The sequence below is a fragment of the Mus caroli genome, unplaced genomic scaffold (genome assembly GCF_978045245.1).
Source record: "Mus caroli unplaced genomic scaffold, Mus_caroli_1 scaffold_34, whole genome shotgun sequence".
NCBI classification, from domain to species: Eukaryota; Metazoa; Chordata; class Mammalia; order Rodentia; family Muridae; genus Mus; species Mus caroli.
Window position 1 is genome coordinate 2408298 of NW_028227289.1, and position 25585 is coordinate 2433882.

General features: G+C 40.5%; 1 protein-coding gene and 1 pseudogene across 1 annotated transcript in view; one reads left to right on the top strand and one right to left on the bottom strand.

The window, feature by feature from the left end:
• The window catches only part of LOC146999848 (ubiquitin-like modifier-activating enzyme 1 Y), a 30104-nt gene extending 17480 nt beyond the window's left edge, over window positions 1-12624 (bottom strand). The window contains exon 1 of the mRNA XM_085834424.1: window positions 12579-12624. Within this exon, the coding sequence (XP_085690550.1) occupies window positions 12579-12624 (46 nt within the window). The remainder of the gene's footprint in view (window positions 1-12578) is intronic.
• A 118-nt stretch (window positions 12625-12742) lies between these two features.
• Window positions 12743-13210, top strand: LOC146999849 (transforming protein RhoA pseudogene; annotated as a pseudogene).
• Window positions 13211-25585: the final 12375 nt, after the last annotated feature.

The following is a 25585-nucleotide window of genomic DNA, read 5'->3' on the forward strand; positions in this document are numbered from 1 at the left end:
CTATGTAATACACTGTGGATTTCGTGTAATCCGGGTTTTTCAGTAAATTATAAGTTTCCCATTGCAACTCACTCATATACTATGAACTACACTGTGCATTTCGTGTAATCCGGGTTTTTCAGTGCAACTCACTCATATACTATGTACTAAACTGTGTGTTTCTTATATTCTAAGTTTTTCAGTGCAACTCACTCATATACTATGTACTACACTGTGCGTTTCTTATATTTTAAGTTTTTCAGTGCAAAACACTCATATACTATGTACTACACTGTGCGTTTCTTATATTCTAAGTTTTTCAGTGCAACTCAGTCATATACTATGTACTACACTGTGCATTTCGTGTAATCCGGGTTTTTTGGTAAATTCTAAGTTTTTCACTGTAACTCACTCGTATACTATGTACTACACTGTGGATTTCGTGTAATCCGGGTTTTTGAGTAAAACTCACTCATATACTATGTACTACACTGTGGGTTTCTTATATTCTAAGTTTTTCAGTGCAACTCACTCATATCCTATGTACTACACTGTGCTTTTCTTATATTCTAAGTGTTTCAGTGCAACTCACTCATATACTATGTACTACACTGTGCATTTCGTGTAATCCGGTTTTTTCAGTAAAACTCACTCATATACCATGTACTACACTGTGCGTTTCTTATATTCTAACTTTTTAAGTGCAACTCACTCATATACTATGTACTACACTGTGCGTTTCTTATATTCTAAGTTTTTCAGAGCAATTCACTCATATACTATGTACTACACTGTGCGTTTCTTATATTCTAAGTATTTCAGTGCAACTCACTCATATACTATGTTACTACACTGTGCATTTGGTGTAATCCGGGTTTTTCAACAAAACTCAATCATATACCATGTACTAGACTGTGCGTTTCTTATATTCTAAGTTTTTCAGTGCAGCTCACTCATATACTATGTACTACACTGTGCATTTCTTATATTCTAAGTTTTTCAGTGCAACTCACTCATATACTATGTACTACACTGTGCGTTTCTTATATTCTAAGTTTTTCAGTGCATATTCTAAGTTTTTCAGTGCAACTCACTCATATACTATGTACTACACTGTGCTTTTCTTATATTCTAAGTGTTTCAGTGCAACTCACTCATATACTATGTACTACACTGTGCGTTTCTTATATTCTAAGTATTTCAGTGCAACTCACTCATATACTATGTTACTACACTGTGCATTTGGTGTAATCCGGGTTTTTCAACAAAACTCAATCATATACCATGTACTAGACTGTGCGTTTCTTATATTCTAAGTTTTTCAGTGCAGCTCACTCATATACTATGTACTACACTGTGCGTTTCTTATATTCTAAGTTTTTCAGTGCAACTCACTTATATACTATGTACTACACTGTGCGTTTCTTATATTCTAAGTTTTTCAGTGCATATTCTAAGTTTTTCAGTGCAACTCACTCATATACTATGTACTACACTGTGCTTTTCTTATATTCTAAGTGTTTCAGTGCAACTCACTCATATACTATGTACTACACTGTGCATTTCGTGTAATCCGGGTTTTTCAGTAAATTATAAAGTTTTTCAATGCAACTCACTCATACTACACTGTGCGTTTCTTATATTCTAAGTTTTTCAGTGCAGCTCACTCATATAATATGTACTACACTGTGTGTTTCTTATATTCAAAGTTTTTCAGTGCAACTCACTCATATACTATGTACTACACTGTGCATTTCGTGTAATCCGGGTTTTTCAGTATAACTCACTCATATACTATGTACTACACTGTGCGTTTCTTATAATCTGAGTTTTTCTGTGCAAACCATTCACTGTGCGTTTCTTTTTTTTTATGTTTTAATATTTTTATTACATATTTTCCTCAATTATATTTCCAATTCTATCCCAAAAGTCCCCCATAGCGCCCCCCACTTCCCTACCCACCCATTCCTATTCTTTTGGTCCTGGCATTCCCCTATATTGGGGCATATAAAGTTTCCAAGTCCAATGGACCTCTCTTTCCATTGATGGCCGACTAGTTCATCTTTCAATACATATGCAGCTAGAGACAAGAGCTCCGTGGTTCTGGTTAGTACATCATGTTGTTCCAACAATAGGGTTGCAGATCCCTTTAGCTGTGATACCTCCAATAGCTGACTGTGAACATCCACTCCTGTGTTTGCTAGGCCCCGGCATCGTCTCACAAGAGACAGCTATATTTGGGTCCTTTCAGCAAAATCTTGCTAGTGTATGCAATGGTGTCAGCGTTTAGAAGCTGATTATGGGATGGATCCCTGGATACGGCAGTCTCTAAATGGTCCATCCTTTCATCACAGCTATGAACTTTGTCTCTGTAACTCCTTCCCTGAGTGTTTTGTTCCCAATTCTAAGAAGGTGCACAGTGTCCACACTTTGGTCTTCATTCTTCTTGAGTTTCATGCGTTTAGCAAATTGTATCTTATATCTTGGGTATCCTAAGTTTTGGGCTAATATCCACTTATCAGTGAATACATATTGTGTGAGTTCTATTGTGTTACTTCACTCAAGATGATGCCCTCCAGGTCCATCCATTTGGCTAGGAATTTCATAAATTCATTCTTTTTAATAGCTGAGTAGTACTCCATTGTGTAAATGTACCATAATTTCTGTATCCATTCCTCTGTTGAGGGATATCTGGGTTCTTGCTATTATAAATAGGGCTGCTATGAACATAGTGGAGCATGTGTCCTTTTTACCGGTTGGGACATCTTCTGGATATATGCCCAGGAGAGGTATTGCTGGATCCTCCGGTAGTACTATGTCCAATTTTCTGAGGAACCGCCAGACTGATTTCCAGAGTGGTTGTACAAGCTTGCAATCCCACCAATAATGGAGGAGTGTTCCTCTTTCTCCACATCCTCGCCAGCATCTGCTGTCACCTGAATTTTTGATCTTAGCCATTCTGACTGGTGTGAGGTGGAATCTCAGGGTTGTTTTGATTTGCATTTCCCTGATGATTAAGGATGTTGAACATTTTTTCAGGTGCTTCTCTGCCATTCGGTATTCCTCAGGTGAGAATTCTTTGTTCAGTTCTGAGCCCCATTTTTTAATGGGGTTATTTGACTTTCTGGAGTCCACCTTCTTGAGTTCTTTATATATATTGGATATTAGACCCTTATCTGATTTAGGATAGGTGAAGATCCTTTCCCAATCTGTTGGTGGTTTTTTTGTCTTATTGATGGTGTCTTTAGCCTTGCAGAAGCTTTGTAGTTTCATGAGGTCCCACTTGTCAATTCTCGATCTTACAGCACAAGCCATTACTGTTCTATTCAGGAATTTTTCCCCTGTGCCCATATCTTCAAGGCTTTTCCCCACTTTCCCCTCTATAAGTTTCAGTGTCTCTGGTTTTATGTGAAGTTCCTTGATCCACTTAGACTTGACCTTAGTACAAGGAGATAGGAATGGATCGATTCGCATTCTTCTACATGTTAACAACCAGTTGTGCCAGCACCATTTGTTGAAAATGCTGTCTTTCTTCCACTGGATGTTTTTAGCTCCCTTGTCGAAGATCAAGTGACCATAGGTGTGTGGGTTCATTTCTGGGTCTTCAATTCTATTCCATTGGTCTATTTGTCTGTCACTATACCAGTACCATGCAGTTTTTATCACAATTGCTCTGTAGTAGAGCTTTAGGTCCGGCATGGTGATTCCACCAGAGGTTCTTTTATCCTTGAGAAGAGTTTTTGCTATCCTAGGTTTTTTGTTATTCCAGATGAATTTGCAGATTGCACTTTCTAATTCGTTGAAGAATTGAGTTGGAATTTTGATGGGGATTGCATTGAATCTGTAGATTGCTTTTGGCAAGATAGCCATTTTTACAATGTTGATCCTGCCAATCCATGAGCATGGGAGATCTTTCCATCTTCTGAGATCTTCTATAATTTCTTTCTTCAGAGACTTGAAGTTTTTATTATACAGATCTTTCACTTCCTTAGTTAGAGTCACGCCAAGATATTTTATATTATTTGTGACTATTGAGAAGGGTGTTGTTTCCCTAATTTCTTTCTCAGCCTGTTTATTCTTTGTGTAGAGAAAGGCCATTGATTTGTTTGAGTTAATTTTATATCCAGCTACTTCACCGAAGCTGTTTATCAGGCTTAGGAGTTCTCTGGTGGAATTTTTAGGGTCACTTATATATACTATCATATCATCTGCAAAAAAGTGATATTTTGACTTCTTCTTTTCCAATTTGTATCCCTTTGATCTCCTTTTGTTGTCGAATTGCTCTGGCTAGGACTTCAAGTACAATGTTGAATAGGTATGGAGAAAGTGGACAGCCTTGTCTAGTCCCTGATTTTAGAGGGATTGCTTCAAGCTTCTCACCATTTACTTTGATGTTGGCTACTGGTTTGCTGTAGATTGCTTTTATCATGTTTAGGTATGGGCCTTGAATTCCTGATATTTCCAAGACTTTTATCATGAATGGGTGTTGGATCTTGTCAAATTCTTTTTCCGCATCTAACGAGATGACCATGTGGTTTTTGTCTTTGAGTTTGTTTATATACTGGATTATGTTGATGGATTTCTGTATATTGAACCATCCCTGCATCCCTGGGATGAAACCTACTTGGTCAGGATGGATGATTGTTTTGATGTGTTCTTGGATTCGGTTAGCAAGAACTTTATTGAGGATTTTTGCATCAATATTCATAAGGGATATTGGTCTGAAGTTTTCTATCTTTGTTGGGTCTTTTTGTGGTTTAGGTATCAGAGTAATTGTGGCTTCATAGAATGAGTTGGGTAGAGTACCTTCTGTTTCTATTTTGTGGAATAGTTTGTGAAGAACTGGGATTAGATCTTCTTTGAAGGTCTGATAGAACTCTGCACTAAACCCATCTGGTCCTGGGCTTTTTTTAGTTGGGAGACTATTAATGACTGCTTCTATTTCTTTGGGGGATATAGGGCTGTTTAGATCATTAACCTGATCTTGATTCAACTTTGGTACCTGGTATCTGTCTAGGAACTTCTCCATTTCATCCAGGTTCTCCAGTTTTGTTGAGTATAGCCTTTGGTAGAAGGATCTGATGGTGTTTTGGATGTCTTCAGGATCTGTTGTTATGTCTCCTTTTTCATTTCTGATTTTGTTAATTAGGATGCTTTCCCTGTGCCCTCTAGTGAGTCTGGCTAAGGGTTTATCTATCTTGTTGATTTTCTCAAAGAACCAGCTCCTTGATTGATTGATTCTTTGAATAGTTCTTCTTGTTTCCACTTGGTTGATTTCGCCCCTGAGTTTGATTATTTCCTGCTTCCTTTTGTTCTAGTGCTTTTAGGTGTGTTGTCAAGCAGCTAATGTGTGCTCTCTCTAGTTTCCTTTTGGAGGCACTCAGAGCTATGAGTTTTCCTCTTAGAAATGCTTTCATTGCGTCCCATAAGTTTGGGTATGTTGTGGCTTCATTTTCATCGAATTCTAAAAAGTCCTTAATTTCTTTCTTTATTCCTTCCTTGACCAAGGTATCATTGAGAAGAGTGTTGTTCAGTTTCCACGTGAATGTTGGCTTTCTATTATTAATTTTCTTATTGAAGATCAGCCTTAGTCCATGGTGATCTGATAGGATGCATGGGACAATTTCAATATTTTTGTATCTGTTGAGGCCTGTTTTGTGAACAATTATGTGGTCAATTTTGGAGAAGGTACCATGAGGTGCTGAGAAGAAGGTATATCCTTTTGTTTTAGGATAGAATGTTCTGTAGATATCTGCCAGATCCATTTGATTCATTATTTCTCTTAGTTTCTCTGTGTCCCTGTTTAGTTTCTGTTTCCATGATCTGTCCATTGGTGAAAGTGGTGTGTTGAAGTCTCCCACTATTATTGTATGAGGTGCAATGTGTGCTTTGAGATTTACTAAAGTTTCTTTAATGAATGTGGCTGCCTTTGTATTTGGAGCATAGATATTCAGGATTGATAGTTCCTCTTGGAGGATTTTACCTTTGATGAGTATGAAGTGTCCCTCCCTGTCTTTTTTAATGACTTTGGGTTGGAAGTCAATCTTATCAGATATTAGAATGGCTACTCCAGCTTGTTTCTTCATACCATTTGCTTGGAAAATTGTTTTCCAGCCTTTCATTCTGAGATAGTGTCTATCTTTTTCTCTGAGATGAGTTTCCTGTAAGCAGCAAAATGTTGGGTCTTGTTTGTGTAGCCAGTTTGTTAGTCTATGTCTTTTTATTGGGGAGTTGAGTCCATTGATATTAAGAGATATTAAGGAAAAGTAATTGTTGTTTCCTGTTATTTTTGTTGTTAAAGTTGGCATTCTGTTCTTATGGCTGTCTTCTTTTAGGTTTGTTGAGGGATTACCTTCTTGTTGTTTCTAGGGCGTGGTTCCTGTCCTTGTATTGGTTTTTTTCTGTTATTATCCTTTGAAGGGCTGGATTCGTGGAGAGATAATGTGTGAATTTGGTTTTGTCATGGAATACTTTGGTTTCTCCATCTATGTTAATTGAGAGTTTGGCTGGGTATAGTAGCCTGGGCTGGAGTTTGTGTTCTTTTAGTGTCTGTATAACATCCGTCCAGGATCTTCTGGCTTTCATAGTCTCTGGTGAGAAATCTGGTGTAATTCTGATAGGCTTGCCTTTATATGTTATTTGGCCTTTTTCTCTTACTGCTTTTAGTATTCTGTCTTTATTTAGAGCATTTGTTGTTTTGATTATTATGTGTCGGAAGGTATTTCTTTTCTGGTCCAGTCTATTTGGAGTTCTGTAGGCTTCTTGTATGTTCATGGGCATCTCTTTCTTTAGATTTGGGAAGTTTTCTTCTATAATTTTGTTGAAGATGTTTGCTGGTCCTTTGAGTTGAAAATCTTCATTCTCATCCACTCCTATTATCCGTAGGTTTGGTCTTCTCATTTTGTCCTGTATTTCTTGGATGTTTTGAGTTAGGATCTTTTTGCATTTTACATTTTCCTTGATTGTTGTGCCGATGTTCTCTATGGAATCTTCTGCACCTGAGATTCTCTCTTCCATCTCTTGTATTCTGTTGCTGATGCTCGTATCTATGGTTCCAGATTTCTTTCCTAGGGTTTCTATCTCCAGTGTTGCCTCATTTTGGGTTTTCTTTATTGTGTCTACTTCCCTTTTTAGGTCTAGTATGGTTTTGTTCATTTCCATCATCTGTTTGGATGTGTTTTCCTGTTTTTCTGTAAGGACTTCTGTTTGATTATGTTATCCTGTTTTTCTTTAAGGATTTGTAACTCTTTAGCAGTGTTCTCCTGCAATTCTTTAAGGGATTTTTGTGCTTCGTCTTCTACCTGTTTACCAGTGTTCCTTTGTATTTCTTTAAGTGTGTTATTAAAGTCCTTCTTGAAGTCCTCTACCATCATTATGAGATATGCTTTTAGATTCGTGTCTAGCTTTTCCGGTGTGTTGGGGTGCCCTGCACTGGGCGAAGTGGGAGTGCTGGGTTCTGATGATGGTGAGTGGTCTTGGTTTCTGTTAGTAAGATTATTACGTTTACCTTTCGCCATCTGGTAATCTCTGGGGTTAGTTGTTGTCGTTGTCACTGTTTAAAGATTGGAGCAGAAGCTGTGTTCCACTCACCAGCAGTCTCAAAATCCTGTGGCGGGGCTCGTGGGTAGCTGGCGGGTGTCAGCCGACCCTGCGCTCTAGCTACCCCGGTGCTGGTCCGGCCGGAAGAGCTCCATTCCTCTTTTGAGGGATATCTAAGACTGCTATGAACATAGTGGAGCATGTGTCCTTATTACCAGTTGGAACATCTTTTGTGTATATGCCCAGGAGCAGTATGGCTGTGTCTTCAGGTAGTACTATGTCCAATTTTCTGAGGAGCCCCCAGACTGATTTCCAGAATGGCTGTAAAACTTGCAATCCCACCAGCAATGGAGAAGTGTTCCTCTTTCTCCACATCCTCTCCAGCATCTGATGTTACCTGAATTTTTGATCTTAGCCATTCTAACTGATGTGAGGTGGAATATCAGGGTTCTTTTGATTTGCATTTTCCTGATGATTAAGGATGTTGAACATTTTTAGGTGCTTCTCAGATCTTCAGTATTCCTCAGTTCAAGATTCTTTGTTTAGCTCTTTACCCTATATTTCAATGGGGTTATTTGAATTTCTGGAGTCCAGCTTTTTGAGCTCTTTGCACATATTGGATATTAGTCCCCTATCAGATTTAGGATTGGTAAAAATCCTCTCCCAATCTGCTGGTGGACTGTTTGTCTTATTGGCAGTATCTTTTGCATTACAAAAGCTTTGCAATTTTATGAGGTTCCATATGTTGATTCTTAATCTTACAGCACAAGCCATTGGTGTTCTGTTCAGGAATGTTTCCCCTGTGGCCATACTTCGAGGCTTTTCCCTAATTCCTCCTCTGTAAATTTCAGTGTCTCAGGTTTTATGTAGAGTTCTTTGATCCACTTAGACTGTGACCATAGATGTGTGGGTCTTGAATTCTATTCCATTGATCTGTCTCTGTACCAGTACCATGCAGTTTTTATCACGATTGCTCTGTAGTACAGCATTGGTCAGGCATGGTGATTCCACCAGAGGTTCTTTTATTGTTGAGAACAGTTTTTGCAATCCTAGGTTTTTTGTTATTCCAGATGAATTTGCAAATTGCCCTTTCTAAGTGTATGAAGAATTGAGTTGGAATTTTGATGGGGATTGCATTGAATCTGTAGGTTGCGTTTGGCAGAATAGCCATTTTGACTATATTAATCCTGCCAATCCATGAGTATGGGAGATCTTTCCATCTTCTGAGATATTCTCCAATTTCTTTCTTCAGAGAATTGAAGTTCTTATCATACAGATCATTCGATTACTTATTTAGAGTCACACGAAGGCATTTTATATTATTTGTGACTATAGTGAAGGTCTTGTTTCCCTAGGCCACTGATTTGTTTGAGTTAATTTTATATCCACCTACTGCACTAAAGCTGTTTATCAGGCTTAGGAGTTCTCTGGTAGAATTTTGGTGGTCACTTATATATACACCCCACTCTCACCAATGGAGAGATCCAGGAAACAGAAACTAAACATAGACACATGGAAACTAACAGACTTTATGAAACAAATGGATTTAACAGATATCTACAGAAAACTTTATCCTAAAACAAAAGTATAGACCTTTTTCTTCGCATCTCATGGTACCTCCTGCAAAATTGACCATATAATTGGTCACAAAACAGGCCTCAACAGATACAAAAATATTGAAATTATTCCATGCATCCTATCAGATCACCACTGACTAAGGCTGATCTTCAATAACAGCATAAATAATAGAAAGCCAACATTTACCTGGAAACAGAACAACAATGTATTTGGTTAAAGGAAGAAATAAAGATATTAAAGACATTTTAGAGTTTAATGAAAATGAAGCCACAACATACCCAATCTTATGCGACACAGTGAAAGCAGTCCTAAGAGGAAAACTCATAGCCCTGAGTGCCTCCAAAAAGAAACTAGGGAGAGCACACACTAGCAGCCTGACAGCATACATAGAAGCTCTAGAACAAAAGGAAGCAAATTCACCAAGAGGTGTAGACAGCAGGAAATAGTCAAACTTAAGGCTGAAACCAACCAAGTGGAGACAAAAAGACCTATTCAAACAATCAACCAAATCAGGAGCTGTTTCTTTGAGAAAATCAACAAGATAGATAAACCTTTAGCCAGACTAACTGGAGGGCACAGGGACAGTATCCTAATTAACAAAATCAGAAATGAAAACGGAGACATAACAACTGAACCTGAGGAAATCCAAAACATCATCAGATCCTACTACAAAAGGCTATACTCAACAAAACTGGAAAACATAGATGAAATGGACAATTTCCTAGACAGATAACTGGCTTTTGGTTTTTCGAGACAGGGTTGCTCTGTGTAGCCCTGGCTGTCCTGGGACTCACTCTGTAGACCAGGCTGGCCTCAAACTCAGAAATCTGCTTGCTTCTGCCTCCCAAGTGCTGAGATTAAAGGCATGCACCACCACTGCCCGGCTCTTAGTTCGGTTCTAATCGGGATGTTGGGCACCTACTTGTTGCAGTAAATAAATCTCCAACCCCAATAAGGCCATGTGAAGAACACACATCTCAGTTATAATATTTATAAGCTGCACAGCTAGGTTGGGCAGATTTACCATTATTGTATTTCCCAGCTATGAGATCTCTTGCTACTTGTAGCTTCTCTAGACCATGTGGTTCTGCTGATCTTCCTTTCACCTCCTTTTCCTCAGTCTTCCTCTGACTGCTCTGTCTCTTCATCCCCTTTCCTCCTTCCTTTCTTCTCCCTCTCCAAATCTCCAGCCCCACCTTTCCCTTCCACTGGGGAATCTCAGGCTCTAGCCTTTATTTGACCAGTTAAAATGGGGAGAAACTTCATATGAAGTCACCTGAGTGTGTTATCCACTCTTCCTTGAGGCAACCTATCTTAAGGAAACAGAATTGACATCAAAATACCAACAGCACCAGGGCAATCCACAACATGCACCAACTTGCATTCCTTTTTATTCTTTTTGTTGTTATTGATTGATTGATTGATTCATTCATTCATTCATTCATTCACTTTATATTCCAATATCAGCTGCCCTGCTCCTCGGAGTGCCCCTCATCAGATTTTCTGCCCATTTCCCCTCCCCTTCTCACTTCCCAAGGAAGAACCCACCTTTGGGTGCTCCCCAGAGTACCTCCCACCTGAAGCACATCAAGTCTCTCTAGAACTAGGCACATCACCTTCTGAAGCCAGACAACTCACACCATTTAGGGGAACAGGATCCACAGATAGGCAGCTAGCAGACTGAAAGACAGCCCCTGCTTTAGTTGTTGGGGGACCTGCATTAAGCCTTGTCTGCACATTTGCTATGTATGCAGGCAGTCTATGTCCAGGCCATGCTCGCCTATTGTTTTTTTGTTTTTGTTTTTGTTTCTTTTGATTTTTGGTTTTTGGTTTTGGTTTTGGTTTTGGTTTTGATTTGTTATTTTGGCTTTGGGAACCAACACCCCATCCCCAGGGTCTACATGTATTGACTCTCTTGGTCTTCCTGTGGAGTCCCTGTCCTCTAAGGACTCAGCCCTTCTACCACTTTTTCCATAACACTTCCCAAACTCCATCTAATGTTTGGCTATGGGTCCCTACATCTGTTTCAGTGAGGCATTGCTATTAACCTCCAGGGGAGAGTTATGCTAGATTCCTATCTGCAAACTTAACAGAGAATCATTACTACTCAGGGATTGGTTCTTGGCCATGGGATGGATTTCAAGTTGGGCCAGTCATTCTTTGGCAGTTCCCTAAGTCTCTGCTCCATATGTGTACCTACACTTGTTGTAGTTGGGATGAATTTGGGGTCCAAGATTTTGTGGGTGGGATATTGTCCCTGTCCCTCTACTGCCTCTAGTGGAAGTGGCCACTTCTGGGAGTCTCAGCTAGTTGCCACCATAGACTCCCTGGGGTCTCCACCCATCCCAGGTCTTTGGTATATCCTAGAGGTTGCACCCTCCCTCCACACACAGACAGACAGAGACACACACAGACAGACACACAGACACAGGGATACACAGACACACACACACACACCCCACACACAGACACAGACACACACACTTGGACGCTGGCTTAGAACTGAGCTAACCTGAGATAAAAGCATCCCCACTCCTGAATATAAACAACTAGGGCAGTGCTCTAAAGATGCAGAGGGTGGAAATCAAGTGTGGAGTGGGTCTAAGAGGTCTACAGAGAGATAACAGTGAGGCTCCCTCCCCACTGCCTATGCTCCAACAGGAGGCAGGACCAAGGCATGAGGTTGTGCCAGTGCCAGTGCCACAACACAGTCTCCGGTTGCCTGATCCTGAGAGAAGGACCAGGGACCCCGGGGCTGGCTGCCTGAGATGGCTTCACAGCTGAGGATCAACAGCTTTAAAATATGCAGCTAAATTTCTAAATCCTTCTTACAGGCACAGGGATCTGATCTGGGCATCTCTGCCCCTAGTCAGGCTTCAGGCTTCTCTTGCCCGTTTTCCTTATCCCCGAGTTTGTATAGGACACTGTGCAGCCACACACCTTCTCCCGACTGCTTGTGTTGTAGGCTGCCTGAGATCAGTGGTACACATGCTGCAAACAGCAGCCCAGACAAAAGACAACCTAAAGCTCAGATGTAGAGAAGCCAACGGTCTTTCTACAGTCAGCCTCTTCATAAAAAGAATCGGAAAGGACTGCAAATGTCCTCAATCAAACACCAGAGGGAGGCAGACAAAGGAACAAGAACCCAAGGATCAAGACTAAGAATTCCACATTGATAGGGCAGGGAGGAGGGAGTGGGTAGGTGGGTGGAGGACCATCCTCACAGAAGCAGGGGGAGGGAGGATGGGATAGGGGCTTCCAGAGGGGAAACCCGGGAAAGGGGTTAACACTTGAAATGTAAATAAAATGAAAATTATAATAAAAATGAACGGAAGACCACTCACGCCCCACCCCTCAGCCAGTGGTTCTCTTCTTAGCCCACTGTCTGCCAAGGAGCTGCTAGTCCTTGTCTCAGATCTCTTGGACTGACGGACTGGCAGAATAGGGAACTGGTGGAGTTGAGGACCAGCAGACTCACTTACCTATGGACTGGAGGACCAGTGGAATCCCAGAATCTTGGACAGGCATCCTCAGCTCAAAGAGGCCGGACTTAGAGTAGTCGCCTTGAGCCTTGCATCTGAGACATTCCTGGTAGTTTGTACAACTGCATCCCAGAAGCTGTGTGTTTTCAGCACCTTCATAAGTGATGGCTGCCATTTGGACGACGATTGTTGGTGATGGAGCTTGTGGTAATAAGACATGCTTGCTCATAGTCCTCAGCAAGGACCAGTTTCCAGAAGTTTATGTACCCACAGTGTTTGAAAACTATGTGGCAGATATTGAAGTGGATGGAAAGCAGGTAGAGTTAGCTTTATGGGACACAGCTGGACAGGAAGATTATGACTGCCTGAGGCCTCTCTCCTATTCAGACACTGATGTTATACTGATGTGGTTTTCCATTGACAGCCCTGATAGTTTAGAAAAGATCCCAGAAAAATGGACTCCAGAAGTCAAACATTTCTGTCCAAATGTTGCCATCATCCTAGTTGTGATCAGGAAGAATCTTCGGAATGAAGAGCACACAAGATGGGAGTTAGCCAAAATGAAGCAGGAGCTGGTAAAACCTGATGAAGGCAGAGATATGGCAAACAGGTGTGTTCAGCAAGATCAGTGATGGAGGGGAGAGAGGTTTTTGCAGATAACCACGAGAGCTCCTCTGCAAGCTAGATGTGCAAGCTAGACGTGAGAAGAACAAGTCTGGGTGCCTCATCTTCTGAAGCCTTGTGAAGCACAGCCTCTTGTGGTTAATTTACTGGTCTTTTCATTAATCTATAATTTACCTAAGATTGAAATCAGTAGTCATCTTGCTACCAGTATTTACAGGCCAAGCATGTTTATTAATGATGTCCAACCTGTCTGATCAGACAGGGTCCTTCTGACACTGCTCTAACTGCCCTCTCTGTACTCTACTTGACACTAGCCGCTAATTCAAAGTTCTGTTTTTTTTTTTTAAGTTTTATTTTTATTAGATATTTTCTTTATTTACATTTCAAATTTTATCCTTTTTCCTCATTTCCCTTCTGAAATCCACCCTATCCCATTCCCCCTCCCCATGCTCACACATCCACCCACTCCCACTTCCTGGCCCTGGCATTCCCCTATACTGGGGCATAGAACCTTCACAGGATCAAGGGCTTCTCCTCCCATTGATGACTGACTAGGCCATCCTCTGCTACATATGCAACTGGAGCCATGAGTCCCACCATATGTACTCTTTGGTTCTTGGTTTAGTCTCTGGGAACTCTTGTGGTACTTGTTAGTTCATATTGTTTTTCCTCCTATGGGACTGAAACCATTTCAGCTCCTTGGATACTTTCTCTAGCTCCTTCATTGTGGACCCTGTGTTCCGTCCAATGGATGCCTGTGAGCATCTGCCTCTGTATTTGTCAGGTGTTGGCAGAACCTCTCAGGAGACAGCTATATCTGGCTCCTGACAGAAAGTACTTGTTGGCATCTGCCTAGTGTCTGGGTTTGGTGGTTGTTTGTGGGATGGATCCCCAGGTGGGACAGTCTCTGGATGGTCATTCCTTCAGTCTCTGCTCCGAATTTTGTCTCTGTAACTCCTTCCATGGTTATTTTGTTCCCCCTTCTAAGAAGGATCAAAGTGTCCACACTTTGGTCTTCCTTCTTCTTGAGGTTCATGTGTTCAAAGAATTTCTTAACTTCTTGCTTCTTTCTAGAGAGAGAAACAGTTGGTAAGTTGTGAACTGGGCTGTAACTACTTTATAATAAACATATCCTGCCTGTTTTCTGTCAGCTGCAAGAATTCTGGTGAGTCACTACTTCAGAGCTTTACTTCTGAACAGATTCCACCAGCAGAGCTCTGGGATGGGCATCCAGTTTTTTGCAAACATGCTCAGCCAGAAATGCCCAAAACCACTGCAGCTGTAGCAGAGTTACACAGTTCTGTAGTCTCATGTTAGTTACCTTATAGTTACTGTGTAATTGTGCCACTTAATGTATGATACCAAAGAATAAGTATATCTACCCCAGACTAGATGTAGTATTTTTTGTATAATTGGATTTCCTAATACTGATCTCTCTCTCTCTCTCTCTCTCTCTCTCTCTCTCTCTCTCTCTCTCTCTCTCTCTCTCTCTCTCTCTCTCTCTTTCTTTCAAAGAGCATTTGGAAAAAAAGTCAGATTGAATGTTCAGTTTTAAAATTCCCATTTTGTCACTTTCCCTGATAAAATATGGCCATACCTCCCCTATTCAGCCCTATATATCATTCCAATACTCCTTTCCAGACTGGACTAAATAAATAGGAATTTGGTTTCACGCCTGAAGTAGTTATACTTTGGAGGTGGCATAGCTCTTCTAAGATGGACTGCAGGGTCTAGCTCTAAGTCACAGGGCTCCTTTCTCCACATTATATCCAAGTTGCCTCCCAGAGGAGCCACCAGTTCTTATGGTGGCTGTGGGTGGGGCTAGAGGGACCTCTTCTCTACAGCTGACTATACTTCTTTCTGAACCAGTTAATTTTTCCAACTAATAGAATAAAGACAGTTTTCCAAAGATGAAAATAAAAGACAGAAAAGATGGCAAACTGCTCTTCGATTGTATGTGATGCTATTTTGAACATTTGAAACATTTAAAAGAAATTGACATTTTGCCAGCTATCATTACTACTATGTTAAGTTTCATTTGTATCTTCATTTGCTATGTCTTCACAAGACAACAACAACAACAAAACAAAAAGCAAAAAAAGGAAAACAAACAAACAAAACCAAAACAGTGCCCTGGGGAAAAACCCAGGAGCCTTGGGAAAGGATTTAAAAGATTTTATAAAACAGAATGAGAACAGTGCTGATGAAGACTCTTCAGATGGCTGGGAGACAGGAAGAGAAAAGGGCTGCCCTTCTCCAGGAACAGTGACTGGAAACCTGAGGGCCACTCGAGCAGTTACCTTGTTTGTCTTGTGTGTGCCTCTCTATTTTCTCTGACTCTAATCAGCTGATTAGCTTGGTTTTGGTTCTGAAGACTCCATGAAGGAGTTGTCTCTCAGGTGTTGCCAGAAGCGGCAGATAGACTTGCCATAACGCCGCGGCAAGGAGAGTCCTGGAGGATGCTCCAGACTCTCACCGGGAAGTCAGATCCAAGAGGTCTTGACTTCATCTGGGGTTAGTGGCAAAGAGACCTCTACCAAGTTATTCAGTGTATCTTTGTGGTGCTCATGGCAGGAACACATTGGTATTTTATTTTTCATTTCTCTTTTTGCGTGTGGACTAGTGTCAGAGACCATCCCATGAGAAAGCAAGTCCTTCACAATCTCCCTGACAGGCCAAATGGCCTTGTGCTAGGAGCTGGTTATCACTTCCTCCTCCCTATTCCCTTCCTGGCACCTGAGGCTGTAAAAGCTGAATTACAGTCCCCTCTTTGCTATTTCTTCCTGAACTCCCATGCCATCCAAGGAGTTACACCTTGAGTTACACCTGAGCCCAGCCTGACACCCAAGGCTGTCAAGGAGGATCTATGTTCCCCTGGCGCCTGACTTTGGCCCCCATGTCAGCAGATGCCCGCTTCTTTGTTCTTTGTAAAATTCCCCCTCGACCCCTCCCCTATTCCCCACGATGTATGCTTTAAAATCAAGGCACCTCAGCCTAATAAATGAGACCTTGACAAATTTGCTTCATCTCCTGCCTCTCCTTTCCTTCCTCCAATTTCCTTCCAGGTTTGCAGTCCTCCTTGCACCCACGAATAACTGAATCCCGAGGGACGGGATAGATTAGGACTGACATTATTTTTGGACAGATTGGGACATGGACCGTCCACCCCTCTGAACTTTACTCTAGAACATTGGAAGGAGGTTAAGACTAGAGCTCACAATCTTTCAGTAGATGTAAAGAAAAAGAAATGGACTACTTTTTGCTCCTCAGAGTGGCCCTCCTTCCTGATTGGATGGCCTCCTGAGGGTTCTCAAGAGGCGCAATTTTGACTCTGGTTCAAAGAGCCACACTGACTAGATCCCATGTATCATCCTGTGGGAAGATTTGGTCGCCAATGCTCCTTTGTGGGTTCACCCTTTTGTTTCCTTGTCAGGACCTATGGCCATGCCAATCCTTGCTCCTCCTTCAGGACAGGCCCAAGAAACAGGTTCTCCCCACTATGGATACTGATTGTCTCCTTCTTTATCCCCATCCCCCTTATCCTCCCTCTCTTTGTCCTCAGGCTACTTAAGCTGCAGGGCCTTTGGCCCTACCCGTCCAGCCTAGGGAACCGTGGGACTTACTGTCCTTGTCCCTTCCCGGGTGAGAGGGACCTGCCCAAGGGACTCAGAGCTGGGGGGTGGGAGGGAGAGAAGGGGTCAAGTCCTGAGGAAACCCATATTCTGCCCCTCTGAGCCTACAGTCCCCTGATGAGCAGGGTCATCAACCCTTACAACATTTATATAACTGGAAAACTCATAACCCCTCATTTTCTGACAATCCTCAGGGTCTGACTAACTTAATTGAACCACATGGGATGATTGACAGCAACTGCTTCAGGTTATTTTTACCACAGAGGAAAAACAGGGCATCCTCTAAGGAAGTTGGGACTGGAACTCAAGCAGGTCAAAAAGCAGGAGCTGGTGCAGAGGCGATGGAGGGATGTTCTTTACTGGCTTGCTTCACCTGGCTTGATCAGCCTGCTCTCTTATAGAACCAAGACTACCAGCCCAGAGATGGTACCACCCACAAGGGGACTTCTCCCATTGATCACTAATTGAGAAAATGCCTTAAAGATGGATCTCATGGAGGCATTTCCCCAACTGAAGCTCCTTTCTCTGTGATAACTCCAGCCTGTTAATCCAGGTGTTAATTCAATCTAGAGAGTGTCTTTTTTTTTTTTGTAGGACATGTTTGAGTTTATACAATGCTTCCTGGTCCTATTCATGAGGGTAACTGTTGGTTGATTCTCTGACAAAGGTTGTTACTCTCTCAATGGAAGCAGTAAATATTGTTTTAAAACATCTGGCCTTTGAGAGTGCTGCACCCACTTTTCTATCTCTTCTAAAGACAATTTAAAAAATCTGGAAATGTATTTAAAGCATTGAGGTTGTTACTTCATATTTTCAAAGTGTACCCATTGCAACAACCTCACAAGGTTGGGGCACTATCCAAAATTGTACTAATCAAGGACAGAAAACATTTAATAAATCAGACTTGGTTCGCAACAGTTATTCAAGTAAGAAGCCTGGACTTATCAGCAAACAATGTCCTGGTAAAGCAGGAGGTGCCATGAATTTTAATGCTCCTGGCCCCACTCAAATCGAAAATCCAACGGGGTGTCATAGCTGTCTGAAAGAGTACCACTGGCATAAGGAATGCCAAACTAACTTTCATAAAAAATGGTACTGCCTTATCTGGTGATACTATAATCCTTAATAGTACAGAAATTTTATCAAACCAGGGAAACTGTGACGAGCCTACCTCTGGCCCCTCAAACAATAGAGGTAATTCAACAGCCTCAGGTGACCAACCTATTTATCAAAGAAGGACTATCCAACAGCTGCAGGTAGCACAGGACTGTACCTCTTCCACAAAATATTTACTCACAACTTCTCCTCAAACAGCAGGTTACCTTAACTTGTAAGATCTCTCTCTCTCTCTCTCTCTCTCTCTCTCTCTCTCTCTCTCTCTCTTTCTCTACTGGATGGAACACAGGACCCCCAATGGAGGAGCCGGAGAAAGTATACAAGGAGCTGAAGGGGTCTGCAAGCCTATAGGTGGAACAACAATATGAATTAGCCAGTCCCTCCAGAGCTCATGTCTTTAGCTGTATATGTAGCAGAAGATGGCCTAGTCGGCCATCATTGGGAAGAGAGGCCCCTTGGTCTTGCATACTTTATATGCCCCAGTACAGGGGAAGGCCAGGGCCAAGAGGTAGGAGTGGGTGGATAGGGAAGTGGGGTAGGGGTAGGGTATAGGGGAATTTTGGGATAACATATCTAATAAAAATTTTAAAAACAATTTGGAGGGGGGCGGTTTCCAGATAGTGTCTCTCTGTATAACCCTGGCTGTCCTGGAACTCACTTTGTAGACCAGGCTAGCCTGGAACTCAGAAATCTGCCTGCCTCTGCTTCCCAAATGCTGGGATTACAGGCATGTGCCACCACTGCCTGGACAACTTTTAAGAACCTAAAAGAAATTTTCCTTACACCAGAATTTTTTGCACAACCAATGGAGCTAATGACAATAGCCATTTTCTTTTAAATATGAAGGACAATCCCCCTTTTAAAAACTGTGTAACTGTTTTACAGCTATTTTGCAATTTTAGCCCCAGCTTTCAGAATTACAAGTCTTGCTTCAATTTAGAAATTGCCTTTTCTCTATTGGACATGTTCAAGTTCATTCTATGTTTCCCGGTCCAATAAGTGGAGGTAAGGATTAATTTAATTTCTTAACAAAAGCTTGTTGCTTTTCCTAAGAAGGTAACTTAGCATGATCTTACATTACAAATCACCATTGAACTCAGAGAAACTGCTCCTGCATTCCTGCAGAGCTGTCAGCTAAGCTTGAGAATTAACTCCGGATGACCCTATGTCCTTGTGATTTAAAGCAGACAAATGTTACATATGTCCTGTCTTTTGAAAGTTAGCTTTTACTCCTGTAGGTATGTACACTTAATTCTCATTGCTATTTATGTCTTTTCCTAACTTGGGAAAACTTTTACTGTTTCAAAGATATGATACAGTATTTGTTCCATTAGTTTATAATACCAAGGGCTTAAAAATCAGACAATGCCCTTGCCTAAACTTAAAAAGCCCTTAAGAATTGGTGTTTGACTGATTCTTAGCTTCTCACTGACATCCCCTATAATTCACAGGGACATACTATTGAACAGTGAGGTCATAGACCTTAAAAGATATAGACATCTTTCTTTTCCTTTTTTTTGGGGGGGGGTGGATTTTTGCAACAGGGTTTCTCTGTGTTGCCCTGGCTGTTTTGGAACTCACTCTGTAGACCAGGCTGGCCTAGTACTCAGAAATCCACCTGCCTCTGCCTCCAAAGTGCTGGGATCCAAGGTGTGTGCCACCACTGCCTAGCCGTTATTTTATTTTCTGAGACAGGGCCTGGCTGTGTAGCCCAGGCAAGCCTTGAACTTGCTTATGGTAACTCTTGCCTCAGCTTCCCAGCTGCTGGGAATACCACATACCCCGCTCAGTATTTTACTTTAAAATGTGCCAAAGGTGCCTCTTGGTCTAAAAATCTTGATATTAAAATGTTATTGCCAATATTAAAAATAAACATTCATTATAAATTGTACTTGAAATATATGACATTTTGGGGTGATGTAAATAAAAGTAGAACTCAACCCTTAGTAGTGCAGCACGTCCCTGAGACCAGTTCTAACAGACGCTGAAATACTGGGTTTAAATGAAGAATCGAGAAGAGGCTGTTGGCTGGAATGTTAGATGAAACAAATCTTTTAAAATCCACATGGGGTAGGGAGAGAGAAATCATAGGTACCCAGGCAAATCCCTGAGCCAGTAAGGCCCTGTAGAGTAATAGAATTGTTACCTTAAAATCTTATCACTAACTTTATTATTATTATTAATTACTACGTTGGTTCCTACTGCTGGGAAGCTGTTCACATGACTCCTTATACAGGAGCCAGCAAGCTGTAGGCTTTCTTCAGCCTTGCTCTTCCTAGAGTTGGAGAGTAGTCCCTCCCTGACCTGGTGGGTATAATACAGCAGGTGGCCTCCGTTAATGCTTACCTTTTCATTGTGGTTTTAAAAACTACAAATCAAGTACTTAGTAGTAGCTTTTTACAAACGTGCTTGTAGATACAGCTTTACCTGTAAACATGTGTGTAACATTATTTAGCTGCATTGAGTTTGTAAGTGCCTTTACCTAAATGATTTGCCTTTCATCTAAAAGTAGACATTTAGACATTGCTCTTTGTTTAGTGCAAAATACTGAGTTTTTAAGTTAGACTAGGCATATAACACAGTGAAGGTGCTGTGTAGGCTTTTAGGCAGTATGACCTTTAGCACATAGTTCTATACCAGTGCTTAAAAAGAAGTGTTTATTTATCCTTCACTAGTTATTCATTAGGCATATATTGTTATGTGAGATTAACTCAGTAGTGTGTGGTTTTATATTTCTGACATAGTGTGATCTTTTTAATAGTACAGTAGGCATCGTGTCCTTTGTGGTCTGAAAGTGCCTACATCTTCCATTTAGCCCTTAGTGTGGGAAAGGAAGTATATGATAAATTGTTGGCAATAGCTATATGATGTGTATTTGACTTGAGGGAGAAAGACTGCTCCTGAGAGGTTCCTCTGCCCACAACAGGGCCACAACAGATGTAGGAAATCTTCATCACGCTGTGCCAGAAGATCAGAGCCCTCCAGAATCAAGGATAGAGCCCTACCACTACCACCCCATCCCCCAGTGAAACAGTATATCTTTTACATAGAATTTTATTTAAAATGTATATGCTACCACAAAGGATAAGAAGTTGCATCATCTTATGAAAATATTGTTACTGAGATCTAGCTTGTTTCAGCAACAGTTTTCATCTAGGTTGAAAAGGGGATAGTTTAATAGGAATAAAAACCTCCATTCTTTTTATATTTTTTGTGATCTGTATTTACAAAGGATTGAAGTAAGCATTCCACTAACTCACAGAGTTGAACATTTAGAAGGCAGTTTTATGCGTGCTGTCAGGCTTTTACTTTAGTCAGTCTCAATGAGTGACATAATATGCAGTCTCATGTATGTATTGAATTTAGTGGCTTAATGAAGGCTATTTACATACAGAAAGCTATCTATCTGCATTCATCATAATATACTTGATTCTTTCAGCCAGAAATAAATTGAATACAACTGTATTATTTAAAACTCTAGCTGGAGGAGTCTTAGATGAGTTGGCATTGCTGTTTGCTGGCATTGGAGCCGTAACTAAGTTGGTTGGTTTTGTGTATGAGGATGGTTAAGAGAGTCACTGTGCACAGTTTACATGGTCAGCACTGCTGTTGTGAGAAACAGTGTTAACTCACTAGTCACTTTCTGTCATGTCTAGACTTGTGTTGAGGTGTGTCACATTCTCAGCCCACTTTGTGTGATAAGCAAAAACATAGTGGGAAAAGCTTTTTAAATAACAGGTCTTAGCTTTTTAAAATTGGAGGTTTCAAAAACAAGAGATGCTGAAAAGATGTTACCTTTTACATTGGTCAAATCATTAGGTATGCTCTGACATCTTAATTTTCTATACTTAAAAGTCTGGGTATTAGAAATATCTGTATAAGTATATACATAATTAAAATGTAGCTCAGAAATATGATTCAACAGTGGACTTTTTTCTTCTGGAAAAAATATAGTCCTATTGTATCAAATTTATTTTACTTTATTATGGCTAATATCTAAAAAGAATGTTTAAGCTATTTTAAATTCTTGTGCCTCTTCCCCCAAAGGATATTTAAAAATATGATCTTATATTAACTTTATATTTTCTCTTCATAAATTTTGCCTTAAACATTGTGCCTTGTTTTATTAGAATCCAATTCTGGCTTTTGTAACAACATTTTATTTTAAACAGACATTTACTTTTTAAAAAATCCTTATAATGCTTGTATTTGCTATATCACTGCTTATCTGTTTATTGAATTTATTGAATATACAACTCCAAACATTTAGCATTTATTGTATATACTAGATAAAAGAGAAAGTAAAGATACAGTGTGTTCTACTGAAAAAAAAAAGATATGGAATCTAAATTACAAAATAAAATCATAATTAATCATCTCCTTATGATACTTTATAGAACAATAAATAAGTATATTTTTTCAACTTTCCTAGCCCCTATAAAATAAAGAAATACTAACTGAATAATAAAAAAGAATGGATGTTTTTCCGGGAGAAGCTCTGTTTATATATTTACAGGACCCTGTAGATTGCCTGACCAGCTGACTGTGCCAGTCCTTCTCCATGGACAGAGACTTCTACACCTGCCACTTCCTTCAAGCCTACTTCAGAGGCTGAACTAAAATTTTCCTATCTGAAATCTATCATCATTTGCAGACTCTCAACCATGCCAGAGACCCCAGCAAAAGAAACCCCACAAAAAAGACACTGAAGGCTGGGCAGTGGTGGCGCACACTTTTAATCCCAGCACATGGGAGGCAGAGGCAGGCCAATTTCTGAGTTCAAGAGTAGCCTGGTCTACAAAGTGAGTTCCAGACAGCCGGGGCTATACAGAAAAACCCTGTCTCGACCCCCCCCCCCGCCACTCCCCCCAAAAAAACAAAAAAATAAAAAGAAGACACCAAAGATGTGTTTCCTGATTGCATCTGATTGGACTTTTAACGCTATACCTACAGGATACAGGGGATATAAAATCGTTTAATATAAATCTGTATGTATCATTTCCTACCAGAATGCTTTTTGACAATTGTATAACTTCACCATGGGTCTTAATGCTTTTTCTCATTGTATCCTAGCTACCTTATGCTTTGTCACCAATTACTTTCTCAGTCTTGATGCAATGCTTTTGTTTTGTTTTGTTTTGTACAGACTGTTAATTCTCTTTCATGACCTAAGGGATTTACCTAAGCTGAAGTTATCTTAGACATTACAACCTAAATTTCTTTTTATTTCTTTTTTTTTCTTATTTATTTATTTTTTTTATTACGTATTTTCCTCAATTACATTTCCAATGCTATCCCAAAAGTCCCCCATACCCTCCCTCCCCCCCACTCCCCTACCCACCCATTCCCACTTTTTGGCCCTGGCATTCCCCTGTACTGGGGCATATAAAGTTTGTGTGTCCAATGGGCCTCTCTTTCCAGTGATGGCCAACTAGGCCATCTTTTGATACATAGGCAGCTAGAGTCAAGAGCTCCGGGGTACTGGTTATTTCATATTGTTGTTCCACCTATATGGTTGCAGATCCCCCCAACTCCCTGGATACTTCCTCCAGCTCCTCCATTGGGGGATCTGTGATCCATCCAATCGCTGACTGTGAGCTTCCACTTATGTGTTTGCTAGGCCCCGGCATAGTCTTAATAGAGACAGCTATATCTGGGTCCTTTCAGCCCAATGTTGCAGCGGTATGCAATGGTGTCAGCGTTTGGAGGCATATTATGGGATGGATCCCTGGATATGGCAGTCTCTAGATGGTCCATCCTTTGTCTGAGCTCCAAACTTGTCTGTGTAACTCCTTCCATGGGTGTTTTGTTCCCAATTCTATGAAGGGGCAAAGTGTCCACACTTTGGTCTTCCTTCTTCTTGAGTTGCAGCTTCTGCTGCCTCTCTAGTCCAACAGTACACACTGCTAATCATGTTTATTCCTTGACAAAAAATATGTCTTCAGCACTGTTTTCTCAGGATAGAATTGATAGAGGTTTGACAGATAGAAAATGCTTGCCATTCTTTACATAGGAACTCAGGTCCATAATTTAAAAACCCATTTAACTATCTCATGTCATGCCAATTTTAAATGGATTTGTATCACCCCTCTGCCCTACTATGGGTCAGAAATGTTCTGGGAACAGATACAAGCACATCTACATGGTGTGTGGAACAATTCACAGCTTGCTATTGATATGGATACTTTACATTCCCAGATCAGTGCCATCAGTCCCTCCAGACTTAAGAGTTCTCCAGTAGCAGAATTGGCTAATTGTCTTTCACATTCAATCATAAACTTTGTTAAAAATAATTCTTTATGGAATTTTCTTATAACTTTGGGAATTATTACAGGATTGGTTATTCTGCTTCTGTTTCTTCTTCCAGTCATCTTCAAGTGCTTAGGATATGCTATCAGTACTGCTCAAAGGGAGATATATAAGCTTCTTTTATATTTCTCAAAGAGAAGAGTTGTCAGGAGCTATAATGGGACAAGCTGATAACTAGCAGGTGATCATCCTGAAGTGGCCTGCCTCGGAATATTATATTATCTGTGACAGGTGAGCCCTCATTAAGCAAGGCTGTGAGGGACTCATTTTAGGAAAGATTCCTGCTATTAATATGCTTTTCCTGTTATTATTGTACATATACAACAATCACTAAGTACCAGCACACCTCTTTGGAGCAGATCTCTGCAGGTCCACAAATATGTACTGTATTGTAGTAATGCTATATAGACAAATAGATGACTTAAGTCTTAATGATGATCCTATAAGAATTCCTAAAATTATATCTGTGATTATTAAACTTGTTTTTATTAATGGTACTGCTAGTAGTCCTTTTTTGATAATCAAAGCTGCAATGAGAACTCTGTCAGTCTCCCAAGGGTCACCAGTTAATTTTGCTCTTTGATGGCAACCAGACTTTCTCCTGCTCAGAGCACATTCCAAGCGTTTGTAAAACAATTAACCACAGGTCATTAAAAGGGAAATAATGATTTATTAGAGGTGTTAGGACAGAAGATAAAGTATTGACTGGGTTTATCTATACAAAACTTCACGAATAACTTATGGTTTTAGACCTTCAGTGAACCTGTGCAGCTGAGACATGTAGTGGATGTTTAGCTAGATAATTACTCCTAATGGATATGCATGTAAGCCTTCCCTGTTGTAAACTTCTATTTCAATTTATGATTCGATTTCCTGTGTGAACTTGTGATGAACTATGTAACCTGTGATCATATGTTCTGAAAGATGTATAAGTACTGAGGACAAAGAGATGAGAGAGATAATAGATGAGACGTTTTTTGGCCTTTCCCCACTTAGGCTAGAATCCTTTCCCTTTCCCCACTAAGAGAATTTTTCCTTTTCCCTACTTAGGATCTTTTCACTTTTCCCCTTAGATAGCCTTTATAGGGTACTTTTACAACTTAGTAATAAATTACAACTAAGTAATAACTTATAACTAAGTGTCTTCTCTCTCTGTGACTTCTGACTAGCAGGCTGAAAGTTAGAGCACAGCAGTTCCTGCTGAGATAGGACAAAGGCAGCATTGCTTAATCTTCTACTGTTAGGCTACAGGTGTTAATCGCCTAAGACAGCAGTCTTTTACCATAAGAAAGAGCAAGGAAGTTTTGAGGACTTTTTAGATGTTAT